At 28.5% G+C, this 11361-nt stretch overlaps 1 protein-coding gene across 1 annotated transcript; it reads right to left on the bottom strand.

The window, feature by feature from the left end:
* Positions 1–1118: 1118 nt before the first annotated feature.
* On the bottom strand, positions 1119–8479 carry LOC123298514 (synaptotagmin-4). The gene is made up of 6 exons (XM_044880542.1): positions 8283–8479; positions 4717–4988; positions 4431–4648; positions 3588–3960; positions 2127–2444; positions 1119–1360 (listed from the first exon to the last, which is right to left on the bottom strand). Exons 1-6 carry the CDS (start codon positions 8320–8322, stop codon positions 1241–1243), a joined length of 1341 nt encoding a protein of 446 aa, XP_044736477.1. The 5' UTR covers positions 8323–8479; the 3' UTR covers positions 1119–1240.
* Between the last annotated feature and the right edge of the window lie 2882 nt (positions 8480–11361).

Below are 11361 nucleotides of genomic sequence, written 5' to 3'. Positions count from 1 at the left end.
TTTTGTAAAAGCAATTGATAAAGATACCAAGTTGTATTTTTTTCTTTGTATCAGAGACATCTTCTGGAGATAAAAATCCATAACCGATATTCTGACGTCAAAACATGGCCGAAGACATTTATATCGCTCTACGAATTCATATCTTTATCCATGGCTTGTTATGTTAAATATTATATAATTTAGGTAAATTTTGAGAATTTTTGTAAGTAACACAAATCTAATTTGTTTTTGTAAAAGACAGTACTAAATAATCGAGCGTTTTCGTTTCTGGTGAACAATATAGTTCTGCTAAAAAGCTATATAGCTCTAAAAAGATATTTTTTATTTGCATTGATCGTTTGCAGAAACTTTTTTTTTTTTGGTTATTTGTGTTAGAAAAATATTTTAAATACACCATTTATTGTTTAATTACGATTATTATTTTCAATAGAATATGTTTTTGTTTTTCACCGCCATGTTTTTTTTACTACCAAACCAATTTGGCCCGTATTCTTCGTAGTTCCAAAGAGTAAAAACCAAGTTAGCAAGATAGACATAGCATGTAGTTTTTTATGAAATCTCTATTAGGAGTTATTTGAGAATTTCTGACACTTTATTTTTTTCTTGTACTAACTACGATAACTACATATATTTAGCATTTATTGGTTTTGGGGGAAGGGGGTAAAAAGGGACTGGGAAATTTATAATTATATTTCGTACTATTTTTTATACTAAATCTATATATACATTAAGCAGAAAGGAAATGATGGAAATTGTTTAATTTTTGTTTTTCAAAATACGAGTAACAACCATCAAAAAAATGTTACTTTGTTAAACATAGCCTAAAAGTGAAAGACATCACACTTATGTAATGTATATTGCATATACATACTTTTAACAGGCTTTGTTGTGACTTTATCCTGTTTATTTTGAAAACGCCTTCTGCAACTTTTAAGAAAAAAACAAATTCGCTTTGTTAGGCTATGCGTGGAGATATGTTTGGAAATTACAAGCTATTTTGATAGTTGTTATGAGCTTAGAAATATTTCATGTTTTCATTTGTGAGTATTTTCTTTTTTTTTTTTAGTTAAGTGTCGAAAAAAATTTCCTTAAATAGATTTTTTTGGTATGAAATATTATAGAAAATGAATAAATTATAATTCATAAAACTTAAAATCTATGTGCTGAAAAAACAATTAGGTACATGTTTTATAAATAATTGTATTTATTTAATTTATTGTAAATTTAATTAAAAATCTCACTACTCTCGAAGTTTATGCCAATCTGCAATTTGTCTTCTTGGTGAATTACATACTTCTTGCCAATGATGTAAAGCTGAACCGGTTGCTTTTGATCCACCAAGTTCAAGTTTTCCAATTACCTGGAAACAAAAAAATTATCATAACATTAAAAAATGTATGTGATATGCAACTTGTACAACATCTATGTAATCAAAGAGTATAAGATGGAGGAGAGGCTCCCATTACTGAGTGGCAATGTTAAAAAAGAGTATACGAGTTTCAACGCCTCTAGTGATTGTGTACAGTTAAAAGAATGTAAAAGGCACGGAATAACCCATTAAATTGAATTTAAATTTGAAATTAGGAATGTGCCAAAACTAATTGAAGACGAAAAATTGAAATTTATAAATTTTAAACCATTCAATACCAGAGAAAAATAAAAAAGTTTATATAAATTGTGTCCAAGTACTAAAATACTGTCATGACAGTATTTTAGTACTTGGACACAAATACCACATAGCATTCGTGCCTGTATCCGCGACCTTCTCCTCTATCTTATACTCTTTGTATGTAATGACGTATGAAACATACATGCGCTGCCATCTTCTGCGCATACAAAAATTAGTTAGAAAAAATTCGGACTGGCATAATCATTTCTTGTTAGAATTGCCCATTTCATCTTGGCTTTGGTTTGTAAATATTTTAATCGCACCATACTTTGTTATTTATGTCCCAGCGTTCAAGTTAGAGAATTTTTTTGGACGAATTTTAAAGTTTACTTTAGCATTGATTAGCTTTATACTTAAAGCAAAATTTGAATGATGGTGAACAAAAATTTGCGAGTGCTCTTTTCAAAAAACATGACACAACATATATCAAAATTATTGTCTTTTTTTCAGTACTTACTTCATTTTTAGTGACACGATCCCAATCCAATAGTAGAAATTCTAAACTGACTCTTTCAAGTCCTTCCCCACCCGCTGGTATATCAAATACAAAACTTTCATTAAATACTGGATTCAATACACGTTTTTTCACGTGTGTCTTTTTCTTTGCAATCCTTTGTCCATCATATAATAAATACATTTTAACATATGGATCAGCTAGACCGGTTACATCCATTTTAGGTAAATTACGTGCTTTTAGGACAACGACTGTTAAACGATTAGCAGCTGGTTGCCAACATAATGATACTAATAATTCACCACGACCTTGCGATCGAATCTGGAATCACAAATATTAAAATCAAGTAAGTTTTTTTTTTAATCATTTCACTTTTTTCTATCGTGACTTTCTCAAATATTTAGCCAAAATTTTTATTGCGGCTTTTTTATGAGCAAGGCAAATATTGATTAGCCATTTGTTAAGGATCGAGCAAACAGAAAGCGGGTTATTGAGTAGCAGATGATCGACCGGAGCGACTTAATTTATTCCCAAGCGGGCAAATGATAAATGATATTTTAAGGCACAACTAAACAGACAGTAGATTTTATCCATCCATAAAATGTGTCAAAATATTGGCGTTTAAATAAATTCATTACAAGGCCCAGTTGAGAAATTTGAAACTTCTATGCTTTTGCAATATGATGAGCCACTTTTCATTTTACTCGACTCAAAGCGAGTCTAGTAATCTTTTTGAAAAGAATGTTCGAATTGGTTTTTATTTTATACCTACAACAAAAGCATTTATAATGCCATATCAATCCTTTTTGTCCTTTTATTTTTGACGGCAGCAACATCTTTGCCTCTGCAGCTAAACAATATTTAAGCTATAAACCCAATTTTATTGAAAAGCCTCTGTGTGAAATTGAGGAGCTAAGTTCTTTCCGTGATAATGTCTAGAAACTAAGTCGAGACATTGAGAGACCAATATACTGGAAGGAATAATTTTGTTGTAGTTGGATAAATTGCTTGATAAAATAAAACAGGTAAACGCGAGTTCAAGACAAAAAAAAAGGTGAAAATCACATATATTCTCTTTCTCTCTCGGAAAATCAGCTTTCTGCTTGTTCGATCCTTTTTATAAGGCATAAAATATAATTGGTTTTGAAGAAATTTGATTGCGGAACAAACAGCGAAACTTTAAAGGTTGTTGTCAAAATTTGAGATAGAATTACGTATCTTCTTAGTCCTTGATTTGCGTAAAATTTAAGAATTCTGTTTATTTTAGACAAATTATTTTTTTGTTGTAACAATCCAAAAGTAGGTATAATGCCAGAAAAGTTTATAATTCCCAAAATATAATTTTGTTCAAAGTATGATGCGATTAAAAAATTTATTCCCCTCAATTTAGAAATGCAAATTTTGTGTGTGTGAAAAAAAAAGGTAATCATATCTTAAAAATTTCATGCAAATTTATACACAAACCTTCAAACTGCGTGGTTGAATTTCCCGACATAATGCAATCTGTTGATTTTCTGCTTGACTCAAATCAATGCCAGCTAAACTGCAAAAAACTTCACCAATAATATCATCACGAGAATATCGATCAAAACTCAAAACGACAAAGTGTAACGTAATATTCGATAGTTGATTAAAGCTTAAACCATAAAATGTAAAATCTTCATCGTAAACAGGATTACGGGTCTTACGTAATACACGAGTTTTAACTTTATGCTGTTTATCAGGTAATAATTGTAATTTGACGTAAGGATCACTGGAACCTAATTTTGGATCTTTGGCTGGTAAATCACGGCAACGTACAACCGATACAATTAATGCACCTTTCTCTTGTTTGTAACTGTAAAAAAAACAATATAATTAAAAAACTGTACAGAAATATTTTATTTAAGGATATCCGAAAAAGAAGCTTTAAAAAAATTTGGGCATAGGGCTGCCCTCTCAATTTATTATAGCTAATAGCCCATTTTTAGTAAACCAATAAAAAAATAACTTTAACAAAAGTTTCAGAGTTTGAAGGGGGCTTCATGTTCTGACATCAGATTGAGCTTAGTTCTCAGGGTTGCTTTAATAATCAATTTAGATTCTAAAAATTAAAAGATAGAATAACACTTGAAATTAGAAACATGATCCTGATAAAAATATCGGGATTCGAGAGAAGCTAAACGATTTCTGGAGTCTCAAAATCAAATCTGGAGAGTTTACAAACCCAGGCATTGCAATGTCATCTCAACTGAAAATGTTACATTTATTCTGGAACTTAGGTCTATCGAAAACTTAGCTAGACATCAAAAAGTCGAGACTACTTACCGTAATTTAAATACCAGCTGCCCTAATTTGGTCGGAACAACGCCAGCATCCTTAGCCAAATTTTTTTCATTTGTTTCAGTTTCTTCTTTGCTAGGTGTTTGTGTTTCATTTGTCGTCTCATACTCAACTGGAGTTGGTTTTTCATGTTCCTCCATACATTCTGCGTATGGTGTCACACTACCAGTTGGACTTGGTGTTCCACTTCCAGGAGCTGCCATCTGCATACATGCAAAATAAATAAATAAACCGAAAAAGTTATATTATTATTAAAGGTTTAGTTTTTTACCCCAGGTGAAGAACGAGGTGGATTTCCAGTTGGACTTGGTGATTTTTTCAAATAATGTGGGGGAGCGCCAGATCCAGCTGGACTTTTAACAGCCGTTGAACGTTTATAACGTGGGAACGCCAATTGTTGTTCCATACTCTGGCGTTTATTGCTTAACTTTGCATGTAGGCCATTTAGCCGACGTTTACGGTAGCAATAACATACTACAGCGGCTAGAATTATTACGAAAAATGTGGCACCTACACCTAAGCCAATTATGGCAGGTGTTGTAACTGCAAAATTAGAAAAAAATATTTTTTCATTTAAATATCGTTGTGTTAAATCTAATGAAAAGAAATATTATAGTTTTTTTGCTGCTCACTTGTTATTTTTTATTTTTGTATGACCAATAAACATTTGAGCAAAATTTGCCATCATAGGCACCGGCCCACTTATTCTACAAATAAATCTGCCACTGGGATGACGTAAAACTTTGTAGGTATAGATAGATACAGTCATTACTTTCGAAACAAAAGTTTTTATTTCGAAATATTAGAGACAGCTTGGTATTTTCATAAATATATATTTATGTATAACTGTACAAAGAGTTCGTAGAATATTGAAGGGATTCGATTTCATTGTGAATGTTTCTTTTTTACTTGACAGATGGTTCTTGGCTAATTAACTTTGATCCTTTACTTCAAATATTATCGTAGGAAACAGTCAGTGATTAAAGTTAAACAGCCAATTAACAGGAGCGATCAAACTAAGTGGACGTGTATTCTAAGAATCGAAATATTTCGTTTTTCTTAGTCATTTCTATATTTTGCCAATTTCATCAGTTTTTTCCCAAAACTACCCTTTTTTGTGCCTTTTCATCTTATTTGATGCTCATTTTCTTAGTGATATATTTGCTCATTTTCTTAGAAAAACAAAAGGGCGGATTAGGAAAATAATTTGTTTTTAAATTTTTTTTGGAGTTTACTTCTTAAGAATCGATTTTTGATCAATAAGGCATAAAATGATCGTATTTCATGGTTTAAAATTGGCCTTACCAATACTTAAATTAAGTATTTAACCAAAATTTCAACTTTAATTAAAATTCGAAGGATAATATAAAGTTATTACTACCGATTTATTGTATTAATTTTTAAATTAATATAATTATTTAGTCAGGTATAATAATGCACCCTTTAATATTTTATAAACTCACCGTAGTAGGATTAAAAAAGTCCATATTGATTTTTATATATGTTTTTAGTACGAAAAAGTTTATTTAAACTTTAGAAAAAAAATAAATAATAAAAATATCTTTCTGTTTATTAGGTGATAAATATCTCTTTGTTTTCTTCTAGTTTGGCTTAGTTGCAGAGATTAACAAAAAAAAATCTTAGGAATATTATACTTAAATGAAATTTTAACTTTTTAAGCCCAAGAGTAAAAATTTTATCTTGTTAACGAAAGTTTTTCTACTCTTGTTAATTTCTTAAATATTTCTGATAAGAAATATAATACCTTTTAAAGATAAAGAAATCACAAATTTTTTATAGGAAAACTTTTGAATTTTTGAAAGTAACCAAAAAAATATGAAAAAAGCTAATGGAATATGGTAATTCGTTTCGTTACGAAATACATTCTAGAAAAAACAATTTTTCATTTTTCGATGAAAAGTGTTGACACGTTTAACAACACGTTTAACTTCATGTGATAAGCTATGGTCCCATTTTCAGTTTATTTATTCTAAGAAAATAATGACGCATGATATGAAAATTCGCATTTTGTTATTTAATAATGTACGAGCATGACAACAATGTTTGATTTAAAGGCTCAGAATTTTTTTTATAGGTAGACTTTTAATCAATCATAAAATAAGGTTCAAAAACTAAAAGCCCGACGTCTATAGAATCACGCTATTAAAATTATTAAAACAAGAAAATATTTTCATCTGAAATTGTTATGATGAATTGAATTTCGATGAAAACTTTATGTCCTCTAGCGGGAGCCAAATTAAATTCAATGGGACGTCACATAGCCTATAATCATCGGGCAATCAAGACGCTTTTAACGAAACCTTATTAGTCAAATTATAATAAGTATAGTTTAGAAGCCATTTGGGAACAGATGAACATACATATATACCGGTCAAACACATAACCCTCGTCATAGTATAGTCGGGGTAAAAATGTGGTTAAAATTTCAGTTTAGGTATCACCATGCAAATTTTGAAGAAAAATTTCATTGAAAATGAATAGAATTGCTCTTATGAAGAAATCTCAAAAAACGACATATTTTGAAAGTTTTTGATAATTTTCACTTGGAATATCTGTCTTGGTATTCGAAATAACGATAGCTGAATATTTTCAATTTTCAATATTATGAAAACTACGCCATAAACTACGTCTGATATCGTCAAGTTAAAACATAATTCACTATCGAAATTGAAAAAAAAAATTTTTTTTAATGTGTTTACTTGAAATTACTTGACCACCATACATTCTAAAAATATTTATTGTCTGGATAGATATGGATAAGTAAGAGACCCAATCAACCTGTATCTACTTAGGTAGTGTGACTACGCATTAAAATAATTGCAATATTTTTCCACGCACTCTGTATTCTGTATAATATTGTTACATAAATATATGACGTATTAATGTAAACATTTTATATACAAAAAACCCACACATTTTGTTAATTGAACCGTAAATATTCAAAATAAAAATTCGAGCCTTGAATGAAATTTAGTTTTTAAGCCTTTCGGTGATCAGTATGATCAGTATTCATTGTTAAAGTAACAGGTACAAAAACTTAAACGTCTGTAGACACCTTTAATTGAACTTTAAAGGAACTAAACTAATTTTGCAAATCATTAAATTTTATTCGAAATTAAACTATTAATATAATTTTTGTTTTAAGGCAATTTTTTTTCGGAGAAATTTTGTTACAAGTTAGCTAATTTTTTAGCGAAATAAAACAGTTTCTATTGATTATATGAAATCATGTTTTTCGTTTTTCGCTGAACATTTTCAAGTTTGATAAATAATTATGGTGGAAATTATTTTCGATTTTATAAAGTTATTATAATTTTTAAAAATTTTGAAAACCAATTTTTCATTTTAATATTTATAGTTTATTTTGTGGGTTATTTATTTAATAAAACGAAAAAATAAAAATAAGATATCAAAAATTTGTATTAGTAATCATAATTGGAAAATAAAATTAACGAAAATCGTAAAATTAAATTCGATAAAATTATCCAAAATTACAAATTTTCATGCTTTTTTTTACAACAACAAAGCTGTTTTCCTTTACTACAAAACATGTATGACTCATAATGTTTTTCCATTAAAAAACATACGCTCATTCAAAATAATATATATGCAACTCGTATTACTCATTAACATTACAAGTTGCATATATATACATAATTATAAGCAATTTTAACAAAGCATTGTTAAAATTCTACATAAACTTCAAGAAAATCGAAATAGCAGTGCTCAGCTTCCATTAGAAAATTTAATTAGATACCTAATTTGAATAGAGGTCAAAATATGAAAACTAAAAAATATTGTTTTTTTTAGACTTACCCCGTTCGATTGCTTTAATTTTCGGCCCGTCATCCGACATTTCGGTAAATTTTTAACACTCACAGGTGTCAACACTAATTATAATAAATTTACTAATTAATTATTCAGTGATTCAGGTGAGATTTTTTTCAGAGATTAAAAATGAGATTGAATTTCATTTGAAATATTTTAAATAATTTCTTGTTCGCAATAAATTTTGAAATCAATTTTTTATGGGTAAACACTGAATTTATTTATGTGATTAATTTTTTTCGAATAATTATTATTATTAACCGGCTTGACTTGTAACACAAATAAGCTCTGTGTGACTATGATGATATAAAAACCACCCCGTTCGAATAATCAATATACCTTTTTAGCGCAAACGTAATGGTGAAGTCATATTACGAATGGAATATAGAAAAGAAACATGTCGAAAGTATTTATTACGTTTGTAAGTTCGTTGTGCATGCATGTACGTACGAAGTGTATTTAGTCTAGGCGCTGGATATCTAATATAAGAAAAAATAATTTTCATTATTTTAAAGAAATATGCATCTAAAATTGAAAATTATCGAATTCGAGAGTATTCTGATAGAGAAAATACATACGGCTGTTCAAAATTTCCACTTAAATTTTCTCAATTTTGGGTTCTATTTATCTTCGAATATGACTTTCATTAAATAATAATTTTTTTTTTTTTTGACAAAAATGTCAGTTTAGAGGAAGTTTCTGAGGTATTAACCGAATCTAATCTTCAAAAGGGTACGATTTTAACATTTTTTGGGTCAAAATTAATCTAAAAAATGATTTTTATCAAAATCGAATGTAATCTTCCGCTTTTCTTAGGTAAGTACTCCTCTCCTATGAAAAAATCGAGAAAATCGTTAAAAAATTTTATTGTGGAATTTAATAAAATTTGGCATATAGGATAATTATGGTCCCAAAGACAGGTAAATCAGGTTTATTAAATGATTAAATGAGTAGTTTTTAGGATATCGCCGAAAATATTCTATGTGAAACTGAGATATCTCAAAAAATACTAATCTTATTGTCATTGTTAAAAAAATGTATGTAGCTCTCAAATTATTATAAAAGCTCTTAACACCAATAGCTAGCGCTTAGGCTAAAATTAATGTAAGAAAGTTCATCTTAAAATAACATTTTTCCCCTTTCGTTTTTTGTTACATTGAGGTTTTGTACCCAATAAATCATTTAACTAATTATGAACTGATGACATTTTTTATAAAAATTAATTGATTAGTGTCAATTAATAATTTTGTCACTTGTAGGTATTACTTTTACTTGTACTTTTTACGAAAGCTTTCCCGTATAATCTTATTCATTAATTTATGTAAAACCCAATGACAGGTAAGAAATTTCTTGATTTGAGGCGAGAGGGGATGATGTATTAGCATGATTACTACCATATAGAAAATTAAATTCATTGAGAAGATTTGAAAATTTAGGGAATTTACACAGTAAAAAAAAAGATAACTAGATTGAATTAAATGCGTTTATTTAGTTGTTGATAAGAAGTAAATATTTCTTGAGTCCAACGATCTCAACACTTAATTCATGAAATATAAGAATTTGCTTAACACGCTTACTGTATAAAAAGACTGGAAAATGAAATAGAATATTAAGATTAATTGGATAAAGTTTTCTCAGTTTGTTTGGAGTTTTCTAAAAATGAAAATTTTTTGATAAAATTAATTTGTTTAGATCCTTTTAATATTTACGCTCCTGTATATTAAGTACTGTTATTGATATGTACGTACACCTACGAATATTATCATTTTTATTTACATATTTACACAGTGATTTATTAAGTTTATGAAAAAATTAAAGCGATGTGTTTCTTATACAAAGAAAAATTTAGAGAATGTGTTTCATTATCATATTTAAAAATCTTAAACGCTATGAATCTTTCTACGAAGTATTTCCAAATTTCCTCAGTGAACCATTTTGGCCATTATAGTCAAACTCATAAAAACATGCTCATATGCAGGTGCAATATATAAAACAAAAGTCATATTACTGTACATAATACTTAGATGTAGTGTGTACGCGTATACTCAATATACACACACAATTGCACACTTTGATTCATAACTGACAAACTTTATGAAGGACGCTTTAATTGGAAAATTGTTCTTTATAAATAATAGTTTATAAAGTCTAGTTTTTTTAACGTTTGTACATTCAATTTGAACAAAAATGGTCTTTATAGAAAAGTTTATTTTTCTTTATAGAAAGGATTTATTGGAAAAGTTTTTTCGAAAAGTGCCAAGAATTCGGGGAAACAATTATACCAAATAACAATTTTGAGTAAATCTTTTCAGTTCGTTTTTTGCTTAAACTGTACGTTTGGCGGAAAAATGTTTCGAAGGCAAAATGTTACTTTTTTAATCAATAACAACTTCCTAATTAAAAGTGTTCATCTATCGATTAACAGTTATAAAATAGAGTCAGCTAGAATAGAATTATAGAAAACTGGATCAAGTTTAATGCCTGCGTAAGGTGTGCGCATACACACCCTTTTTCGCTTGAAGCATTTTTATCGATAGAAGTTATTTTTAGAGTTTCAAGTATATATGTCAACTTAAAACTGTCTCTTTTTTATACTCTTAGAAAAGTTAAATACACCCATGATTAACACTAAGTTTTGTTTCCATCAAATTCTTAAGAAAAATGAGTGTCCGACCAAACTATCTTAAATCAATTGTTACCAATCAATTTACTTTTATCTTCCCGTACATATCGACGATATGATATCGATAAATTACGTCTCAAATTCGTATATATTAATACGTAGGTGTTTATGATAATATTTCAGCATTATGCGTTTCATATATTTTATTATGTATACTCATTAGAATAGCATTATCTAAACAAAATCTAAGTTGCGGAATTCATACGGGATTTCTGTGGAAAATTATTATATAATCTTTATTTTCAACGAAAAATAAGAATTGTTATAGTGAAACATGATTGTCTATTTTCGTCGAGATATCTATCTCTGACATCGTAGCTTTCAAAAAAATTTTCAGAATCGAATATGATTTTTAATAAAATTTCAAAGTTAGCTAGAGAAATA

Source organism: Chrysoperla carnea, chromosome 4, assembly GCF_905475395.1.
Source record: "Chrysoperla carnea chromosome 4, inChrCarn1.1, whole genome shotgun sequence".
NCBI lineage: Eukaryota > Metazoa > Arthropoda > Insecta > Neuroptera > Chrysopidae > Chrysoperla > Chrysoperla carnea.
Note: the sequence above shows the minus strand (reverse complement) of the source record. Positions and strands in the feature narration are given on the sequence as shown.

What these genes read in the sequence shown, in the direction of transcription:
- LOC123298514 (XM_044880542.1), bottom strand. Translation starts at nt 8,322, where the DNA reads ATGTCGGATGACGGGCCGAAAATTAAAGCAATCGAACGGG. An exon ending in AATTAAAGCAATCGAACGGG is followed by an intron (nt 4,989 to 8,282) that starts GTAAGTCTAAAA and finishes CTAATTTTGCAG; the next exon opens with TTACAACACCTGCCATAATT. An exon ending in CAGCTGGTATTTAAATTACG is followed by an intron (nt 3,961 to 4,430) that starts GTAAGTAGTCTC and finishes TTTTTTTTACAG; the next exon opens with TTACAAACAAGAGAAAGGTG.